Source organism: Stigmatopora argus, chromosome 9 (genome assembly GCF_051989625.1).
Source record: "Stigmatopora argus isolate UIUO_Sarg chromosome 9, RoL_Sarg_1.0, whole genome shotgun sequence".
Classification (NCBI taxonomy): Eukaryota; Metazoa; Chordata; class Actinopteri; order Syngnathiformes; family Syngnathidae; genus Stigmatopora; species Stigmatopora argus.
Genome location: NC_135395.1, coordinates 8,789,737 through 8,813,515, shown reverse-complemented (window position 1 = coordinate 8,813,515; position 23,779 = coordinate 8,789,737). Strand labels below are relative to the sequence as shown.

The 23,779-nt window shown below is 40.8% G+C and overlaps 1 protein-coding gene across 1 annotated transcript in view; it reads right to left on the bottom strand.

The window, feature by feature from the left end:
* The window catches only part of ppargc1b (peroxisome proliferator-activated receptor gamma, coactivator 1 beta), a 56,517-nt gene that overhangs the window by 27,518 nt on the left and 5,220 nt on the right, over positions 1-23,779 (bottom strand). Inside the window, exon 2 of the mRNA XM_077609028.1 lies at positions 162-347. Within this exon, the coding sequence (XP_077465154.1) occupies positions 162-347 (186 nt within the window). The remainder of the gene's footprint in view (positions 1-161; positions 348-23,779) is intronic.

Sequence of the window (23,779 nt, the reverse complement as noted above, 5' to 3'; positions counted from 1 at the left end):
TAAAAACTGAAGTTTTTCTTCAGCCGATTCCAATTTTTTGAAAATAATGTGATTGCGCCAGTGATCGGATGGGCACATTCTTATTAAGAACTTGTATGGATGAAAAAAAATCATGAGTAATTTTGGTTCAGAACTTCTAGTGCAAAATGGCCACTGTTTACCTCAAAGAGCTCGTCGGGGTTGCTGTATCGGATGGAGACCGGCGACGCGTCCGCCGCCTGGTCGCTGCACCACTGGAGTTCGCCCAGGCAGTTGACGCTGTCAAAGTCGCTGGTGTCCAACTGGGAGAGGTCGATGTCGGGAAAATCCGTATCCAGGCGATCTGAGCACACCTCCTCCTCTCCATACTGGACACACAAAACCAAAAGAAGTCATCATTCAAATTCACATAGAAACATGGAATCCTGCCATCAGACAAGCGATGGCATCGGCAACATGTTGATGTCGGAGAATTCATGGCTGGGAACCAAAAATCACTATGCAAAACCAAAGACCCATTATGTTAGGCTTTCCCACAAGCATTATTTCATATTGACACAATGACAAGAATCAAAGGCCATCTACTGTTGTAGCAGTGATTTTCCACGGAGGAAGCAAACAGCCTTATGGCTTCGAGTCATTGACACACATGGCACATTGAGTCGAGTCATTGTGAAGCTGTGAAAAAAGGGAAGCAAAGTAGGTGACACCACCGGAAAAGTGTGGCATACTAGAGACATTAGATAACACAAAATGGAAGTAGTTAAGTAACAACTAAAAAAAAAAACACGTTCAGAGTACAGCCTGGATTGTACATTGTTTCTAGACTACAGACAACAAAAAGATGAATGCGCTATTGTACGCCAGATGAGAACATGTCTGCTGCTACAATAAAGCATGTGACTAGGCCCGTTCCTTTAAATGATGCCATTAAGAATAGCGATATGTGCTAAAAAATCCCTAACCACAAAGTAGTATTGTTTTAAAAAGGTGTTAGTGTTTAATTACAGAAATAACAGGATGCTGCCGAAATGATCTACTATAATTGTCTTAATTCATTGGCTATTATTGAGGGCGACAAATCCAATCCATTTCCAATGGGAGGAATTCAATTGCACTTAACGTCAAATGAAATTTCATTTCTAATATGAACAATCCCACTAAAACATCCAATTTGCTTTGAAGCAAGCATTTCATGATCGCCCATCCTTCAAGATGAAAAAATATACCTGTAACTGTTCAATAGCGTCACCGTACCACAATAAAGAGAATGAAGGAGGCAGTCGTGACTTAGAGGAAGATAGGGCGAGGGGAAAGAGAGAGCGGTCGCCCTCCATTAGACACTCCCTTTGCTTCATTTCCTTCCAGCTGCTCGTGCAGGTGTGCGCACGTGCACGTGCGTGCAATCGTGGGCGCGCCTGACGCGCTCTTAGCATGCCGATCACATCCCGGCCCGCTCACGTGCGCCATCTTTCTTCTCCTTTTTCATCTCGCCAAGCATGCATCCTTGCCCAAATGTGAGGCGCAGTCCTCTGCAGAGGCCTCGCCATCCAATCCTATTAGAAGCATCACCCACGTGTGATTGGTCCTTTCCTTCGCTCACTTCAATCACACATGTAGATATAATAATTGAGCAGTGTTTAGTTTTTGGCAATTTACAGTCCATCCATAGTCATGACATTGATCGTGAATTTAGAAGCAATTTTCTTCCTGTGTAAAGATTGCATCTTCTCCCAGGGTCTGCGTGGGTTTTCCCTGTGTATTCCAGTTTCCTCATAGCACCCCCACTGGTCTACTAAGGCTAAGCGGAATGGAAAATGAAGGAATGAAAGTCAACGTTGTAAAGTTGAAAATGATTCACCTCCATTCAAACCCAGTTTACTAATAGACAGCCATTGACAGTTTCGGACGTCCAATCCATTTTAAATGGCATGGATGGATGATTTACCTAAATTGATGACAAAGCTGTGCCTCAGTTACTGCAAATTTGAGTGATGCAAAAGTAGCCAGGACCAAAGTGGATCCTAATTTTCAGATGCAGTGCAGTCCCCCACTTTGGAAGGGGGTTTGCGATGGGGGTCAGACACAGTTCATGCTGTGATTATTTACGAAAAGCTGCCCGTGCCAGAAAGGGATGAAAAATAATAAAACAAAAAATGGGGTTATTATTTCCTGGACGTAATGTGTTCCTCAAAGACAATAGCAAGCATTCAGTGGACATATTCATCAGAGTGTCTTTGGATTGTGATACAAGGGCTTAACTGGGCCATTAAGAGGAGAGAAAAAAAATGGCCGATTAAGCAAACGGGCATGAAGAGTACTGATACCTTTGATGTTATTGAATCCGAAAAGTTCCAGGGAATATTCGAGTTCAGGAGGAGTTCAGCATGTTAGCAAATGAACCAATATGACTATTAAATACAGGAGACAAGCTCAAGACAATAAATCTGTGCGTTATGAATTTGGTGAATACAAATTTGGGACATGTCCCCCACTCGCAATACAAAATAATTACGCAATATGTACTTTTGAGATCTAGTTTTCTAGACCGCAGTAATTTAGTTTTTTTTTTTTAAACCACAGGAGATGGAGTCACGCGTGTGTTAACATGATAGAAGAGATCCTGGGTGCTTGTTGTCTATAATCCACGTCTAATTAACAGTGATAAATGACGGCGCATTAATCCAGACAAAAGCCCAAATCCACCACGTAATTGAACATCTGATCACTTGTCTTGGTTGTTATTCTTTACAGCATCCACCTTGCACAAACGAACCATAATGACTAAAATCATCTTGTCATTGTACTCTGCTATTCCATGTGTGGTCAAACTCTGCTCTGGGAAACAGTGAAAAAGAGAGATAGAGAACAAACGCCACTGCTGAGACAACGGCGAATGAAAGCCGCGCTATTTATAGCTCGGCTGCCTGCACGCACGAGTGCTAACGGCGCTAAAAGAAGAGCGTCCGCGTGGAAAGGCCGATCGGCCCCACTGCGACGTCCCACACTGCTAAATTTAAACGCCTTCTCCTCCATGGTACGCTTACCTTTGGCCAAGAACTATGATGATGACGACAATGCGCAGAGGATCGGTAGGATTGACATCAGACACTCCGAACAATGCCATGAGATTCTTACAATTAACCGCCATTAATCGCATTGCCATACACAAAGAATTATTCTAAATTCTACAGTAATAAAAGACAGACCCAAATCTGTCCTGACGTCCCTCTTTCTGTCCTATCGGTGACAAACCTATCTTTGGTAAATTAGGTTGTAATGAGCAAGCAATGCTACATATAGCGAGGCGGCATATGTAGTAGAACTTTATACAATTATCACATTTTGAGTGAGACGCTCTAATACTGCTCTAAATATACATATAGGCAGAAAAAGCGGGCACCGCTGGAATACACGGCCGTCATGTGACCTTTCAGCCAATGAGTTCTCTCCATTAACGAGAGTTTATATTGATCCACGCATGCGGGAAATCCAATAGATGTGGTGGCATGATTTTACGTGAGGTCAGATACTAAACACACACTCTTGAAAGGGCGTCACACAAGGTCAGCAAAGCAAAATAGAAGGTCACGGGTCCCTTATTTCTTGACCCCCACAGCCATTTTTTTCCATAAGGCGACGTCAACTTTAAACAAAAAGTCGACAAGAGCTAAGCTTATGTACTGACTGTGAACAAACAAAATAAATAAATAAAAATAAGGCCACAGTATTTTTCCCTTTGGGAGCATTTTAAAGTCTCAAGTTACATCGTCATTCATTGTTATCTACACCACATAAAAATAGGGAATATCTTTTTACCTTTTTGTTTTCAAAAAAGCCTAGTATCGCTCAATATACACATCCGGTTAGCAAAATCGGTATTGAAAACCAAAAAACAATCATTTTAAGGTGTACTACACTTCTTAGTATAATGGTTAACTAAGTTAACACTAGCACATTAAAGTGCTTCACTTAGAGCAGGAGTAAAAAGTAACTACTCAGCATAGTGCATTTTCCGCATGTGCACTTATACATTATAAGTGATCTGACGTCAAATTGCGCGAAGGTGAAGCGTTGAGGAATGGTGATGAGGGAGCAACTTCACTGTAATTGCACACACACTCTCACAGCACTTGAAGATAGCCGAGTCCCTCACCATTCTTGGAGGTCACTTTGACAGGAAGCGGTTTAAACATGACATCTAAGCGCCATCGATCCTCGCACACATCTACACATTAAACCTTGAGCGTGGAATACACAATACCGGACAGCTAATCATTAGTAGATATGTTAGTGTTGGACATTACGTATTTACTGGTTTTCAGGTCTTGACAACCCGACTAAAGACATACGGCCTGTTAAAATCCACATATAAGCCGCTCTGGACTGTATAATCGCAGGGTTCAAAGCAGAGGAAATTCTAGTCGAGAAATTTGGGTAAGTAAGGAAGTATGTTTGTCATCCCGTGGAATTATGTAAAAAAATCATTGAGGTCTTGTGGTTTGTTTTTTAACCTTGGTTACAACTGAGTGCCAAATGATTGACAGGTATTTTTCCTCGCAGGCGTCACCCAAACCATCGGGCCACAACGCTCTCATTCCTGAGCTCGGGAATCGGCTTTTCTTCACCGGCAAAACGTCATACCGCCATATCAACGGCTCTGTCACTTAGGATTGTTCTCCCCCTGGTTTATGTCTTTTCGAGCTGTCAAAAGTTGTAAAATTGAAATAAGATAACTTTTTAAAGGGTTAAAAAAATCGTAATCCCTGCATGAAAGGGTTCGAGGAAATGGAAAGCAGTACACTCGTGATTTTGCACGTGGCTGCCAACCCATAAAGTAAGAAGAAACACAGGATGAAAATTAACACTCATACGTACGCACATAATATTCAGAAGTATGTGATTGATTGCTACTTAATTGCCATTGGCTGCCATTGCATGTGTGCATGTGTGCATGTGTGTGTGTGTGTGTGTGTGTGTATAGTTCTAAATTTAGCTCATGCATGGGTCTCATGACTTATTCCTGGCAGGCTGCCGCTCACTTGAGGAGCGTCTGCCACACACAGATGATCTCTTCGACACACACACACTACCTACTGTTATCCTGTGTATTAGTATAAAAAAGTAGTCATTATTGTTATTTTTGATTTTGACTATTAGATTAGATTATAATTTTATTTAATCCCATATTCTGGATTTTTTTTTATTGCAGTAGCAAGACAGACAAGACACACAAGACATTGTAGACCTAGTTAAGAAACTGGAGCCACACACTGAAAGGGTTAATTAATCAGCCCCGATCCAAAAAAAATCAGCTTCTGAGGATTGGTAGATAGTGAGCCATGCTACAAAAGCTACCAAGTTTCAAAATGATCACTTAACAAATGGCTGAGTAGGACTTCCAAGTTAGTGTCCACAAGAAGAACAACACAATAACTTGTATGGCACCTTGAGAGGCCTTAAACCTGTTAAAAATTAGCATGAATTGCTAGTGAATTTAAGATTACTAGAAGGCTGGCTCGCAATAAGTACTAATATTTTAAAACATGATTTGAACAACCACTGAAAGCTTTGCATGCGATAAGATATTAACACACTAGAGGTTAGACATTTACATAGTGTACATACAGTAAAATGACTCCTGCCGCATTAATGCACGCAGGCAAAGTGTCCTTGCTATAAGAGGAGGTCAAACGCTTGGAATCGGTCTCAGCGAGAGAACAAGCTCATTACGAGTCAACGGGCGAGAACAAGCGTCATCCCTCCCACGTTCCTTCGTTACTGCGCCACGCTTCTCATTTTCCACGATTTCTTTCTGTCACGTTCTTCGGCTGGTGCACATGTGGCGTTAAACTCGCCATCCCGCCTCGGGTTGACAATAAATGACAAAGACCTTGGGCAAACGGACTGCAAAATATGTTTTTTTTTCCTTTGTAGTCCATTAGTAGTCCTTTTGCTTCATATAGAATCTAATGAGCGTAATTTCCGGAATATAAGCCGTTACATTTTCCCTCCTGCTACGAATACCACTTTGTATTATGGTCACTTAATTAGTGTGAGGCTGCATCTAAGAAAGAGGAAGAACACATTTTTACTATTTATATTTTTGGTATTTTAGACATCAAATCTATTTGAAGTGGGTGGACAGATTTTTTTTCTCTTTAATTTGTGGGAAGCCGTTTCTTGTTATTATTTATTTTGGTCTCCAAGGTTAACAGGATTATTGAGTCATAAAATTGTTAAGATTTCCCTTCCAATATTTTGCCCACAAAACCATGAGAGTCACGGTTGTTAACGAGATGCTTACCACGGTAAATTCCTGCTTGAATGCAAATTATTCATGAACTCAGTGGCGCAGCAATCTTAGCCAAGGCCCTATCACATCTTCATTTGTATGTTGTGAAATTCAAGGAAATAAAAAAAACATATTCAATCTTTCCAAGTGTCCAAATACATAAAATGCAGCTTTCCATACTTTATATCCTGCTATAGCTCTAATAATGTTAAACATACATTTCTTTTGACAGTAAACTGTGTTTGTCTCGTTTGGACTGCAATATGCCTTGTTGCCCCACAGCACGCAAAACGCTTATCGCGCACTGTCGCTTACACACACGAGCACCGTTTGTCAAGGTCGTTGGGTAGGATTTCCAGGAACCTCGGAGATAAGCAATATGACACGTGAAGGAAATACGAGAGGAGCTAGCCGATGAGAAAGCAGTGAAAAGGCAGATTTGACAGCTGGACTCCATTTCCCATCAGCCCTGTGTCCTAAATAGCCAAAATAATCAACCGGTGGATGTCCTTCACAAAGAGTGATATTTTAAAACACTGTATTTCACTGTTTAATCCACATTTTTCTCCATGCTATGCTTCTTTTAAACTACAATAGAGATAGGAAGAACGTGTATCTGGGCAGAATAAGCAAATCATATACTGCAATGGCTTAATCGGAATGGCCCGGACACCCATACACAATCACATATTGTAGAGAAAAAGAGGAGTATGGACCCGCATCACCGGGAAAGCAAGTGGAGAAGACGAGGACGGATGGAGGAGGAACTGAGAAAAAAATAGTTTGTGCAATGGGCTGTGCACGCGTGCACGCATTCAGCCGTGTGGTCACGGCTCTTTAAACCAGCGGGAAAGAGGAGAAAAAGGCATCTATAATGTTGAGATTTTGTGAGAAAAAAATACACAGACATACATCACCCAAAGGGGAAGTCTTTTGCAGACATTCACACACTGTGAATGTCTTTTGCAATTGTTGCAAAAAAAGAAATAATAATGAAGAAAAAAAAATACTAAAAGTCAGCCTGAAATAGAGGAAGCGAACCTCCAAGTCCATTTAAGAAAGCAGTATAGGAATATTTTGGTGAACCACTTGCGTGACCGGACGTTTCGTCGAAAGACGTTTGGTCCCTGGACGTTTGGTCCCCGGACGTTTGGTCCCCGGACGTTTGGTCGACCGGACGTTTGGTCGACCGGACGTTTGGTCGACCGGACGTTTGGTCGACCGGACGTTTGGTCGACCGGACGTTTGGTCGACCGGACGTTTGGTCGACCGGACGTTTGGTCGACCGGACGTTTGGTCGACCGGACGTTTGGTCGACCGGACGTTTGGTCGACCGGACGTTTGGTCGACCGGACGTTTGGTCGAACGGACGTTTGGTCGAACGGACGTTTGGTAGAACGGACGTTTGGTAGAACGGACGTTTGGTAGAACGCCGGGTTCGCTCGCGGTCAAATTATGACAGAGTTTACTGTTGATATTTTGATATTAGATATTTCGATATTAAACTCACTCTCTCTCTCGTGATTATAATTTTGAGAGCAGGTTTCAACAGTAACAACCCGGCGACCAAACGTCCGGTCGACCAAACGTCCGGGGACCAAACGTCTTTCGACGAAATGTCCGAGTACCCCTACTTGAGAACAGAGCCCACAACTCTTCAGCATTATTGTTTTAGAGAACTTCATGGGATGAAAATGCATCTATAAAATCGTGAAAATGACGGCGCCTCCGCTATTGGCTGACAACCAGCTTAATGTTACTTCTCCCAACCAAAGTCAGCTAACATAAGTTGTAACCCACCCGTGACCTCAGTGGACACCTGCAAATTATAGCCCAGCGTGGCTTTTATTGGAAGAAAATGTTGTTTTCTTGCTGAAAAGCCCCAACGGGCGTGTCAACATGACTACTAATACCCAAAGGTACCGTTTTGGTGAAGTTCACTCGAAAAAGACCGTCTTGTTACCAAACTCATTCTCCAGTTCAAAGCAGAACATCAAGTGACTCTCCATTTTCTTTCCCTCGGCTTAACGTCTAAAAATGGAAGTTCCTTTTGGAAGCTTCCATCGGGTACTCCAGAGGGACGCGCTCCCCACCCGACATCTCATGAGACCTCCCCCTGACTTTTAAACATCAAAGGCGCCCCCAAAAACAAGCATCTCCACACACGCAAACCAGAATGGCGACGAGGTGTGGGAAAATTTCATCTAATCCTACCCGTGTTGGAAATTTGGGGGTGTCACTGTCAATAAACAGCCCGCTCCCTCCATCCGGGGTGGGAAAAGTTGGTGCCAGAAAAGCGGGGAGGGGGTAGCTTTGTTTTGAAATTCGATCGCAGCCAGCCAGAATGGGCAGAGATCTTCTGGAGAAGAAGTGGGGTGCCAAAATGTGTGTTGTTATGCCTATGTGTGTGTGTTGGGGTGATGGGGTAGAGGTTGAAAGGATATGGCTGGAAACAGCTGTCTCGCATACACGTACACACACACAACGGCGGCGGTCTTTTCCTAAACGTATCACGTGCGAATGGAGGCCTCAGGGGGTGCACCGACTGTCAAAGTCACACAAACGTTCGCATGCCGCTTCAAAACATGTCCGCAAGTGCCATATATGCTCCACGTCCAAAATGGATTGACTCAAAATACTTGCTGGAGCATCTTAGTGAGTCAGTCAGTCGGGGCAATGGATAAAAATGGGGTGCTGTGCATGCCAGGGCCACTAGTTGGCTGTGCAACACACCTAGTATTGCTGGAGGTTACACTAAAGTTGAAATCGTAGGATTTATAATAGTGGGTACCTAGGGAAAAATTGGTAAATTTTTAGAGAAAATCTTACAAGACAATAAAACTTATACCAGTCTAAAGAGTTGTTAAATAAAGTTTTCTATTGATTTCAGGATATTAGTTCAAATGGGGAAAAAAGACCATTAAAAGAAACTGCTTACTGTAATGGAGGTGAAATAAGTCCAATTTAGAAATAAGGTTGAGATATGTTTTGGGGGAATCTTAACAATGGCCATAATTTTGAGATTAAAAGAAAAATAATTTCCTTGGATAAAAATCGCAGGGAAATTTCACAGTATTATCAGAACATTTGTTTACTTTTTGAGGATGGAGTCACAAGTCATAGTTTTATTTTATACTCAATACATGATACATTTTGACACAATAAGACATTAACATTAAGGCAATCTAATATATATATATATATATATATATATATATATTTCAGCAACACGCTTATTTATTTATTTATTAACTTATTTATTTATGTCAAAAATGTCTTTTCCTGTGTCTGTATTCCCCCTACTCAATACATGATAAATTTTGACACGATAAGACATTAACATTAAGACAATATAATGTGTATGTATATATATATATATATATATATATATATAAATATATATATATATTTCAGCAACACGCTTATTTATTTATTAACTTATTTATTTATGTCTAAAATGTCTGTATTCCCACCCTCTTGCTACTGTGATAGTGAAATTTCCCAAATACGGAATGAATAAAGTTATCTAATCTAATCTAATCTAAACTAATCTAATAAATGCTTAACATTAAGAGGAAAAATGGAAATCAAATGATTGATGTATTGTAAACATTTGGACCCCGTTTTCCCAATGATACTTTCAGCGCGTAATTCCAGTTATCCCGAATCTGCCCACTAGCGGCCTGGAGTGCACACTCCCATCCATGATGTTTATGACCAATCAGCAAATTGATGAGGCTTTGCGCCTTGACACCGAGCCGCGCCGCCGCACGCTGTTCCTGCGGAATCACGCCACCATTTGGCTCCGTGGAAACGTACAGTGAAAACAAGCAAAGCCGTCACACACGTGCACACAGCCATCTCCACTCTGCAGTGATTACAGCTGCAGTCGCACAGATCCTGCATACTTAAAGACATCACACAATACATGCTTCGCCTCATTATGCCAATGAAATGACAATTTACATATAAATACACTCCACCAGTGTTGATTTGCATTAGCGACTTCAAGTGCAGGCTTTTTTAAAATCATTCCAATCCTGATCTGGCAGAACCAAGGAATTTGCGCTTCCCCATTAAAATGAATTAGAGTTTTAGCGTCGTCAATGGCGGCCGATGGGTTAACGAACCTGTTAGGAAAATGTAGTCTTCAGGTTTCATACATTATTTACTGAGAAATACCACCAAAGGAAGGGCTCGGAGACCCTATTATTGAGAGCGATGTGATGACTTTCACAGGCACTTTGTTATAACTGTTGACAAATGTGAGATGACACCGACGAGGACACGGACACGTCGAAAACAATTTGCCGCTAAGCGTTCCCCGTCTGCTCCTCTCGCTAAAATGCAGACAAACGGCTAAAGCTGTCTGCGATGAATTAATAATTCCACTCGGTTATTTGATGAGACATACGACTATACGTCGATACTTCTTTAAGCCTTGAGTGCAAAACAAATCTGCAATTCGTGGCGCTTTAAAATCCACCTCAAGACGACATTTGCTCAAACCTGTTCTACCTGGCAACAGGACAGTATCTCTCAAACCACACACTACATAACGCGGGGAAAAAAGTGAAACGCTGCATATTTTGTTAGCAATTAACTATATATTCTTCTTGTAGCCTTTGATTTATTCAATGCAATGCAAATGAGTTACTACTTAATCTTTTACTCAATTCTGATCTTGTGAACATGACACAATCGGGCCTGTTTTTTGGTCACCGGAACAACAACACAATATGTCCGTTCCACATTCATATATCAAAGCACCATTCCTTATTGAACTGTTGCCCAAATCTGTGGGGTTTTTCCCGACATTTCTCATTGGGATTTTTTCATCCGCGAGTGCAGGAAGGAAACACGCGTGATGCACGCTATATTTTTAGCCGCACTGTTTCCATGACACTCATCCTCACGCCGGCCTGCAGACGCTGCATCCTCACCTCCCGAGGGCGGTGACAGCGGGAAGCAGCTGAGGAAGTGAGTTGCCATCTTGAAGATGGAACCGCAGGAACCAAATGAAATGGTGCAATGACGACTGCCCCTAAGTTGGAACCCAACATCCAATATCAATACTGTGTAGTTACCGTAAGCATAAGAGCAAACCAATAATACTATATAAAATTTCCGACTCATTTTGAAACCTTTACGACAACCGGAGTACCCACAGAAAACCCACACAGGCCCGGGAAAACATGCAAACTCCACAAAGGAAGGTCAATCTGAGAACGGAGACATGCTAAGCAACAAAATTCTAAAAAAAAGACACCCCACTATAGGACCGCGTGCTCATTTTTTCATGGTTTTGAACTCATTGAATTGGACATCTAACCTCGTCAATGGCAGTGAACAAGTTAAGAAAGACACGGATGTGCTTGAGTGCATTTGAAAGCAACGCAGGCTACTCTTGTTGCTCCAAGATACAACCCCGCTACACTTGATCTCTCTCCCTCCCCGACTTACATCACATGTCGAAGCCCCTGAGCACCATCGGGTGTGTGTGTATGTGTGTGTGTGTGTGTGTGTGTGTGTGTGTGTGGGGGGGGGGGGGGGGGGGGGGGGTACTTTCGTCTCGACCGTGATGAGTGCGAAGGGTCATGTGAGGATGCCGATTTTTTTCCCCTGACACGATGAAGACAATTCACACATTTGAATGAGAGATAATTGTTCGTGTTAGTGTGTGTGTGTGCGATTGCGCAATCCTCCGTCTCCAGGGAGATGAAGCCAGCCATGGAAGTAGCCAACATGGTGGTGTCACCGCAACAAACGCCTGTGTGTGCGCGCAGGGTGAAGCCAGATAGATTTGATTTGACATCTTAATCATATCGGCTGAACTTTTTAAGAAAGATCTTCATCTACTGATCTTGAAAAAAGTGCATGAATTGGCCCGTTATATCGGTCCAATTTTATTGAGGACTCAAGTCGATTTTATAAAGCACTTTAAAAACAACAGCAGTTATTAAAAAGTGCTGTACAGTGAACATAATAGATTCAAACTGTAAATAAAATCAACGTAGTATAACATAAAATACAATAGTAAAAACATTACTGCAATGTCTGGCTCTATTTCCCCTCAAGAACTGGTCACGTAAATGGAGCTAACCCATCCATCCTGTCATTGGTCAGCGAAGAAGTACCACCTTTGCGTTACAGTAGCCGACCAACTAGTCACGGCCAAACGCACTGACGCCATTGACACACACACACGCACACGCAGACATAAATCCATGCAAGGACACACACGTGTTGCTCAATATGGACCCTGCAACCCTTCAAGTGAAACAACTTTTGCGTCCTTTTCGTTGTTCCAGCACCTTTGATCGACTTTCACCACATCAGCACTTTGCCCTCCCCGCATCAGAGTTCGCTGGTTTTCATTCACAACAGCCCCAAACGTGCACGCCACAAAATCTTTGGGTTTAGTCCAGGCCAACCAGGGCAGATGTGAATATGTCCTAAGAAGGAGACTGATCATTACTCACTTGTCTTTTTAAACCAGTTGATTAACTTAAGTATATAATCTGAGAAAGCTATACATTGGCTTTCATCCATCCATCCAATATATCAACTATATTGGACCCAGACTTCTAATATTGAATGTGAACCACTAGAATAGTATCCATGTTCACTCATTGGTTCTCATTGAGGGTCCAAATGAAGGTACACGGTCGATTGGTCGCCGGTCTTTCGGTCGCCGATCTTTTGGTCGACGTAACTTCTTAAAGGGACAACGCATGTACATACAAACTCTTACACACTCACACGTCGGCTCAGTGAAACTGCTCATGGCCATTGTTGGCTTTTATTGATGCGTAGACCGTGTTGTTTTACCTTGTTTTGTCGCCGGTCTTTTGGTCGTCGGTCTTTTGGTCGCCGGTCTTTTGGTCGCCGGTCTTTTGGTCGCCCGTTGTCGCGGTCGGGGCAACCAAAAGACCGCGACCAAAAGACCGGCGACCAAAAGACGGCGACCAAAAGACCAGCGACCAATCGACCGCACAAGCCAAATGAAGCACCCATAACTGGATTTTAAACTGAAACGCCATGACACAAAATGTGCACCCGATTAGAATGAGCAGTTTCATGATCTATCAAAATGCAAGCAATAATGACCACAAAATGACTGAGCTAATAAATGTATTGCCGGTGTTAAGAAATATCAATAAATGCCATTGAGCCACCACATTAGTTCTCTTTAAAGGCGTTACCACGGGAACCTTGGACGACCACCACGTGCGACTCAACGTTGATTTCCAAATACATGAGCACACTTAGAAAGTCATAACTTAAAGCGAGGCGGCGAGCCAAAAATAACGGAACGCTAGAGGACACGTTAGCTGCATCTCGCAAGGTCAGATGAAAGATAAAATTGTGGCCGCCTCAAAGACTGCATGCCAGTTATGTCGTCTATTTTGGCGAGCGGGCCAAAATAGAATGGACTTTAGCAATTAGCACGCACACTTAACACATGTACGCACACACACACACACACACGCTTAGCTATTAATACGTACACAAATGTCAGCACATGCAGCCTTGTCTATCCATCATGGCCACACTCACGTAGAAGATATTAACACTACGGCACACAGGAAAAGGTTAGACGTGTCACTCAGCCATTATAACACCATGTGACCCCCAAAGAATGGCCAAGAAAATGACCCCCAAAAATTGGATCTTTGACATATGAAATTCACTAAGAATGTCAGTTACAAGAGATCCCCAAAAGAAATCTTTGCCCTTTTACCATGTATTTATTTTTAGTTTTTTTCTTCAATGTTTTTATTCATTCCTATAGGACACTGGTGTCAAAATGGGGGTCATTCTCGGCCCATGAGACAGAATTTTACAGCCCCATTTGACATCCAATTGCAGTTATTAGTGTTGCCAATGCGCATTTTGCTGTGGACCGTAAAAATATAATATCTCTTGTGAGTCCTGTCACATGCAAGGACAACACACACATACATACTGTACATACTGTAATACTATAACCACACATAAGATACATCAAGATATTGCAGTGGTCGTCTAACATCATTACACACATACAGGAGGGAGAATAAAGTAATCGTCTTTTCTGTCCTTGAGGTGTGAGGGATGCCGAGCAAACACACACACACACACATTCACACTTGCACAATGGCAGTGACATTATTACAAGACAGTGCGTGTTCCCCCATTAAAATTCCCTTCCACATCCTGACATTTCACACAGATTTGCGAAACACAGCCCAACATTTGCGCACTTTTCAACCCGAGTCGCATTGTAGTAACGCTGGGATCATGAGAAGGTGGCTTATGGTATTAGATTCCTGTCAAATTTTTATAAGCGTGATGTGAAATATGGCCTGTGTGATACGTGTTTAAAGCGTTAATGGACAGAAAGCATCCCATCAAAATTTGCCATTCCACACAATCTACGCATAAAAGAAATTCTTGTACGCTTCAAACACGTTTGCCGTATGCGTTATTTCACATGACACTTATTGAATTGTGGCATGAATCTAATATCATAAGCCACCTTCTCCGAATGCTTCCTGACCGCAGCGTTATTACAGAGTCTTTAGTCAAAGTGAATAGCCCGCAAAAATCAATATATCGAAAAAAATATGTCCCTAAAATGCAAAATTTAAGGAATGTACACAATACAATTTTCAGCCTGTTTTGAAGGGTCAATCTGAATTTAAGGGAGATTTTTTAAAGAGGAAAAACCTGCCACCATTGGGTAATTCATAAGTACTTATATTGAACTTTTAATGTATGACGACTAACATCTCGTAACACTTAATGACTTAAAACAGAGCTTAGTCCGAGAAAACAAAGATGATTTCTATTTTCACGGTTAAGAGGGTCATTCAAACTTTTTAGTCTTTCCTATACAATAAATGTCAGCCATAAAAACTTGAATGAGAGCAATTTTAAAAGCTACCTTAAGAGCATCTGACATCATCGGAAGTGCTAAACATAAAAATAAATAAATAAAAAGACGACTCTGTCCGAGTAGGGCCTTGAGTTAGCTGACTAGGCCGCTTAGACTGACGCCACAAGATAACCACGGATAAGTGGCTTAACACGTAGAATTAGTCCTGTGTGACCAGACTTCTTCGGTGTTCCGTTTTGATGCCCCACAGCACACCTGAGGAATAATTACCTACTTTTAACGATAGGAACAGTCCAATTTTCTATTGTATAACTTATTTTACGGCTTTAACGTTTTGATGAGTTAACTGAGTCACAATAGAAGCAAGATGCAAAACCTATTTAGAACACGACGTTGCATTTTAAAATGAATCGTCATGAGATAAAAATAAAATGACGAGCCAAAAACGTAGACTTTTTATTTTTGTTCAAGTAAATTGATAAAAAGTCTTAGTTTTGATACAAAATGTGAATTTAGTAGTTTGATATATATATATATATATATATATATATATATATATATATATATAGTCACAACGCTATTGGTATTATTATAATAATAAAAGTCAAATTATTTGAGAATAGCACAGCTAAAGGCACAAACAAACAAACAAAAACTGCTTTAAAGTTGGTTTCTGTGCATGTGCATAATTGGCAAAGGCACACAGACTCCCACAGCTACAGCTAGCATCTCCATATTAGGCATTAGGACACATACGCACACGCAAATACAAAAGCAGAAAGACATTGAACTACGACCTACGACCTCCCCCAAGTTTATCTGCACTCATTGTAGGCTCTTTGCGGCATCTACAAAAAGACGTTTGCGTGTTTTCGCGTCAAGCAGTTTTGGACTTCCTCACCAGGGTCTGGAAAAAAACACCTGCTTTATTCAAATAAACACATACTGAAAATTGTGTATCAGGGGGCGGCTTATATGCGAGAAATGGTCAAATTCAACGATTTTAAGGCAATTTTAAGAGTGTGGCTTATACGAGAGAAAATATGATAAGTACAATTTTGATGTTTGTTTTATTTGGACTGTCCTATTAAAACTGTCAATTTCAAAATCAGGTGACTTGATCTCACATGCAAAAATATGTGATTGGGAACCCCCTACTTTAAGCATCCCTTAACGACTCTTCCTGGTAGGCTTAGATTGAATTGTATCACTATTACACTAATCGGACTCGTTGAATCATGACAACGATAAAGGCGATCCACTAAAGTCTCCCAAAAAAATATATTGCTGGAGGCTACGTGAACCAGAGCGCACTTCATCCTGCACTGCAGTAGAGCAAAAGAATGAGGATGAGGAGGCGGTGCAGGGCTCTTCTTCGCCCTAAAAGGTCCATCGTGAGCACCCCCACCTTTCACTAATTAGCCTCGTTTCAGTCGCAGGAGACGGCGATGCCATAAATGGAACATTTGCCAAGCTCGGACGTCTCCGCATTACTTTTTTTTCTGAAAGCTTAGCTTAGCATGACAAGCAAGCTCAAGCCCTTTGAATGAAAACCCGAGAATTTCGCCTTGAAAGGCAGTCAGAGCTACACACGGGCTATCAGAGGCGGAAAATATCGGCAAAGTCAAGGATCGGGCCGTTTTAACTTAGTGAATCGTTCCAACCTATTGGGATGAAGCTGTACCGAAATTGTGACCGGACGTTTCGTCGAAAGACGTTTGGTGACCGGACGTTTGGTCGACCGGACGTTTGATCGACCGGATGTTTGGTAGAACGGACGTTCGGTAGAACAGACGTTTGGTAGAACAGACGTTTGGTTGCCGGGTTCGCTCGCTGTCAAATTATGACAGAGAGTTTACTGTTGATATTTTAACATTAGATATTTAGATATTAAACTCACTCTCGCTCTCTCTCATGATTATAATTTTGAGAGCTGGTTCCAACAGTAACTACCCGGCGACCAAACGTCCATTCTACCAAACGTCCGTTCTACCAAACGTCCGGTCAACCAAACGTCCGGGGACCAAACGTCTTTCGACGAAACGTCCGAGTACCGTACGAGATGATCCGATTCACACTACATTGATATGTATTAGAAAAACATTGTGCATACAAGTTATGTTACATACAAAATTCAAATGTTCATTGTGATTTCTAATAAGACTACATATCAGGATTCTCAAAATATCAGGGTATTATTGTGACTCAAAGTTGCATTTCAAACACTAACGATATTTTTGTACCTTCGTCTCAAACAGTAAAAACTAAACCTAGTGTACGTGTGGGTGTGCACGCTTTTGCGTGGGTTTTTGACAGTAATGTCTCTGTAAAGTCAACATGAAATAGACAAAGGGGAGTGAATAAGATATGGACATAAACATGAGGAAAATGAAAAGCGGGTGGGAGCAGGTCAGGACAAGCAGGAACCTTTTGGATATCTAAACAAAGGTGTGTGTGTGTGTGTATGTTTGTGTGTTTGGCTCAAGCATGCACAAAATATACAACACATCAAATCAAAAGTGTGTGTGAGAGTACGCAGGATATGTGGTGGCTCGACACTAATGATCAAACACGAGAGATGGTAACTTAGTAACTATGATGTGTTAATTATTGCACACAAACATTGGAACCTTAGCCTCTGGAGAACGGCCATATCAGATTTTGCGAAAAGTTCCAAGTCTAAACCCGGGTCAAGCCGAGAGGAATTTTTTAAGAACAACGATGACAACGACTGTGATTCAATCAAAGTAATTGCGAAATACACGACATGTCAATCCAAATTCAACCTCAAAAGTGGCTTTTTTTCCCCAACTGTTGTTCAGAAAAACTGAATTTCAGAGCCTCTTTAAAAGTTGGCTCTCAATCTTTTTTTTTGAGACTTACAATGAATTTTTGGGTCACCAAAATACACTTGGATTTTTTTTTTTTTTTAAATTTGTGGGACAAAAATGTGTTTCACTTCTTTGTGTCTTGATTTAATTGATGTTTTTATGTATGAACTATGTGAATTGGATTTTTTTTAAATGGACTAGATACATTTTGAAATTTTGAAGAATTTGCCTTGTTACCTATATTGTATTGCATCATTGGCGCCAGCGACATTCCTCGGGCGAGGGAAAAGAACGAATTAGGTGGGTGTGTCGCTAACTACAAAACAAGTAATACGACTACTTTATTGCTATTATGACACCATGTTGGGCTTTCAACTCTATATTTCGAAAAATAAAAAAAGGTACACGCCACGTCACACGATGTTAACCTAAAAAAATGTATGGAAGAAAGTTACCGTGACAAAAATCAAGCAAGACAAATCTATTCTGAAAAATGCAAGGAAAATTGTATGTCATGACATGAAAATTGACTATTTTCTGTCTAAAATTAGAATTAGGAGATGCAATTTCTGGATGAAAACCCAAATAACTCATTAGCCGCCATTGCGTGCGCTAGATGTCCACTCCATTTAGCCTGGGAGTGTGTTCATTCATTCGACATTTTGAAGGTGCAATGATGAGAATGGGAAAAAATAAGAATACTATAAATGGTGAGCTTTGATTTACAAATCATCGAGATGTGTAGTTTGAACCGAAAACAGGCGGAGTCTCACAAAACGGGCTATTTTTACTTAAGTCTGACTTGAGTCATATTCCTGGACTGTCCTACTTCAGGAATTTGGCGAATCCTCGAGTACATCATCTTCAGGTAGACGTACGACCAGGACAGAGTGTGCTGGGTAGTAAATGTGCATGTGTAAGCATCACAAAGCAGCAAGCGCAGGGGTGTGTGATGCTGCTGCAGCACTGTGGTCACGCAAGCCGAGCGGGTCTTTGGGAAGTAGGTCAACCAGCGTGCCCGGCAAAAATGAAAAAGCAAGGATAAAAAGATAGCAAAAAGAAGAGGAAAGGGGGCTGCCAGTGACCCTTCGCAAACCCCCCAAGAAACCGACTCCCAATTATGGCAATGATTAACTTGTTTGAAAGACTATATTACTCAGGCGTTGCAGTGAGGGATCAAATTCTTCGCGATAATACAGCCGCAAGTACTTGCGGAAAATATCATTTCTCTCGCTATCACATCGTTCATCCATCCGGGGATAAAAGATTGGAAATTTGGTTGCAAATGGCTAAAACACTGTCTTTGAAGAACTTGGGGAAATTGGTGAAGTGACTGACCGTAATAGCTCCTTCAAATTCAATCAATCACACTAGTCAGTCTTCTCTTGATTGACATGCTTGCCCAATTTCGTGTTTTTGTCTAATTAGTATTGACTTGAATACATTCATTTGCCCCTCCTAGTGAAAATAAACTGAACATCTAGTGCAGTGAATGGCAGCCAACCTAGAGGAACCGATTTTTTGTGACTGCTCAAATTGTAAAACGACCAAATTGCCACTTTGGAGTTAGTGTTCAACTTTTGATGGACATGCAAATAACTGAGGAGAGAAAGTTTGTCTCTAAAGGAAATCAAAAATGTCCATAAAATTGCTACTAGGAACTAAACTACCTGGCTTTATTTGTTCTGGGTGACCCACCCCAAAAAAGCCTTTCGCTTTTAATCCTGCATGCAGGCACAATCATGTTGCCTGCACACAAGAACTATAAACTTTCCATCATTAATCTTAGCCGCTCCCTCTCTTTATCACCACCAATACAAACTTTAATGATATCACACACTACCCGCCTCATCATGCCTGAGCCAATCGACCGCCTTGGTACATATACTATCAATTATGCTACCAGTACTGAAGCAAATTTGGGTATTAGTTCAAAAGAGTCAAAAGAAGTGTTGCACCGATTCCATTTGTTTTGGGGCTCCTGTATCATTTTTTGGAAGAAAAAAAATCTTTTCTTTTAATACTAAATTTCTGCCTACTCACTTGAATGTAATTGTCACATGTCCTGTTCTGACACTCCCTAAGTAGACCCCCAAAAATGTCGAAAAGCAATCCCAGGGTGTACTTTACAGACAAAAACGCGGCCTTGGAACATGGAATTTAAAACCCGTCTCTATTATGAACAAACCCAAAGTCTTAAAAAGCCATGCCAGAAGAGCTACTGGAAGTCTGCCAAATCAGTATGACTATTCTTGTGTAATTTCAGCCGCTTCTAACGTGTCCTACAAAGACGACGGTGAGCTTTTCAGACCTTGTTTTTAACTTGGATGACGGCCCACTTTGATAACTAGCCATAAAACATGTACCTGTAATAAATCATCAATCAATCACTTTACGTTGACAATATTGCTTTTACCCGTTGATCTATCGAAGATGCAATATTTCATCTACTGCCGAGTTTGTCAGTAGTGTCAAGCCGGAGACCTTTGGCCTGATTTTTCAAAGCGGGGCTTAATTTCTGCGCCGCTGCCATTTGCTTGCCGTGGTGGCTAATTGCCACATCGGCACGATGAAGCAATATGTATGGGGTGGCGCTGGATTTGCAGTATGTTGAACGCTAATCTGGGCAGATCAGATCAGGGGCAGAGTTCACTGCGTCATAAACTCTTGAAGCAAGATGCCAGTCTTGAAAGTGTAACTGGAGCTCATCAGCGGCATAAAACCAGCTTTTCAAATGCTCTTATTTTTTGAGTGTATAGAAAAATGAAGTAAAGTGGGCACTGGTAACCTTTTCCTGCCATTACTTTATATTCAAAGCACATAAATGTCATATTCATAGTGCATCAAATGTGTCAGGTATCTTTGGAGCTGAAACTGTACAATAATGTTTTCATTTTTGGTTTAAAAAAAATACTAAAAAATACTTCAAATGTTTGTCTATACAACAATACAAAATGAGTCATCTCAATCGTTTAAATCACATGTGTCAAAGTGGCGGCCCGGGGGCCAAATCTGGCCCGCCGCATCATTTTGTGTGGCCCGGGAAAGTTAATCACGAGTGCCGACTTTCTGTTTTAGGATCAAATTAAAATGAAAAGTATAGATGTATATTAAATTTCCTGATTTTCCCCCTTTTAAATCAATAATAGTAATTTTTTAATCCATTTTTTCTGTTTTTAGTTCAAAAATCATTTTGTAAAATCTAAAAATATATTTTAACAAAGCAAAAATAAACATTGTTTTAGATCTATAAAAACCTGAATATTCAGGGCTTTTAATCCAGTTCTTTTAATCCATTTATAAAAAAATAATCTAAATATTATACCTAAAATGGTCCGGCCCACGTGAAATCAAGTTGACGTGAAAGCGGCCCGCGAACCAACCCGAGTCTGACACCCATTTTTAAAACAAATAAAATTATCTTCAGTTTTTGTCTTTGGTAGTTAGAATGACAATTGTTTTTGAAGTGTACACATTTAGTTACAATGGAATATCTACCTGATTTTCTTACGTGAAAATGTTAAATTCTTTGTTGAACGACGGCGATTTAAGGCACTTAACATATCTGTGTTACCAATGTCCACGAAACTCTGGATTTATCCGCTTGCCCTTGTGCATAGGTAAGATCAACAAAAAGTGTTCCCCCCGTAATGCCAGGGTCTTCTCAATTACATTTGTCATTATACCATCTGTCATCTGCGTAAACTACTCATCCGGAGCCCTTTTTCTCAATAGCATTGAGATGAAAATGATATCATGGCGTGAGGCGTCGGAGCGGAAACTCCCAAAGGATTTTGATCCCACATGCGGCAATTAGCTAGCACTAATACATTTTCTAAGGGGAAAAACAAGCATAAAACAAAAGCCAAATGGTACACAAGCGTAGCGAAGTGATCGTACGAAATATACACCTGAAGTGTTCCACCTTTAAGTGCATTAGAACGTCACCGTCGGGCAGGGGAGCGTCGGGGAGGCCCGCTGTGAGGCTCATGCCGCCTGTCCTATTTCTTTGGAAGCTGATTTATCGCTGTGACCTCCACCAGGGAAATGTCTTTTTTTAACATGCGCAGAGCACCTGCTGTGCATTACTGCAGACTTTTGGAAGAAGCCAGAGGCTGATTGTTTACGCCACTTCTACTTTTAAAATTAACCCAAGAGGCTCTTTTGTGATTTTATTTCAGGAACATTGTCAAATGTTGGTTCGCGGGCCACATTAATGTGAACCTGATTTCACGTGGGCCGGGAAAACGTCTTTTAATCATTTGTTTTTCATTTAAAATAATGAAAAAAAATGTTAATTATATTCAATATTAAAGTGGAAAACAGAAAATATTTTTATATATTTATTTTTAGATTTTACAAGAGGCTTTTTGAACTAAAAACTGATTTTAAAAATTGCAATTATTGATTTAAAAAGGGGAAAATCAGGAAATAAAATATACATATATTATCTTCATTTGAATTTGATCTTAAAACAGAAAGATCATAATTTATTTTTTCAGGCCGCACAAAATGATGCGGTGGGCCAAATTTGGCCCCCGGCTGCCACTTTGACACATAACAATAACGTTCTTTTTCAAGCTAAGTTAGTTGTTTTTTTGCTTGCTTCTGCAAACAGCCTGCCTTTCATTTAAAAACAATTGCTTGAGTCAAATAAAAGTATTTCATCATCAAATTAATAGCTTTGCTCCGACTGGCTGCTGACGAGATTTTTAATATTTTATTAATAGTAGTTTAAAAAAATTAAAAATACATTATTACCATCTTAATGGATGATGAATTAGTTACAATAACACCCTTTAAAGCACATATATTATGTCCATGTACAGTAGTTTATATATGGTAGTATTTTGGCAAGACAGATATTTCAATGAAAAGTGTATTGTATGTTTTTGCCGGGTATAATTATGCCGTTTCAGAAGGAGTAAAATCTAACCAAATATCATCCCGACATGTTCCAGATTTGGCAGCACTGTCACGTTAACATGAAAATCCGTTTGACCCGTTTCAATCTGATCTTTGGATCAGCTTGCAATTAGAATCCCCGTCATCGTCGTCATCTATTTCTATTAAGAGTATTTGATTGCTAACGACATTCCTCTTCATCTGCTGTGCTTAAAGTGGCCCTTATTGCTACTCCTGCTAATAATTGGATTCTCCCTGCAGATATATTACGGCTTAAACCCTCCCTGGTGTCTCCCACTTAAGACAGACCACTCATTTCATTGCCTGCGTTCATTTTCGCTGCAATAACAATAAAAAAAAATAAAAAGTCTGATTGCCGCAGGCCTGAACAGTGCAACTCTTGCTTTCGCTCTCTCTCTCATTCTCTCTCTGTCTTGACATGATGCCAGTGTTTTGACTGGAGCTCGCCCTGACGCGGCCAACAGGCAAACTACGTTGGAGGGATGTCTGGCCGCACACGCTTACACACACACACACAAAATCCTAACTACACACACAAATTTATTACACAAATACCAAAACACTAAGCAATCTCTGGGTACCTGCCAATAAACTGATTTTCAATACAATTCGATAATAATCATCTCATGATTTGGGGAATATGGGACAATTATTGTTACACGTCTCGGGAAATCAATCTACGATATACAAAACTATTAAAGAGAAAAACAAGCGACGTAAACCTAAATGGAAAAATCAAACAATGTTTTTTTTTGCAATTTTGTGTGACAATCCAACTAAAACTAACAAAGATACTATTCTACCGGGAAAATGTACATTGCATGACATAATATTTAGATCAGTGGTTCTTAACCTGGGTTCGATCTT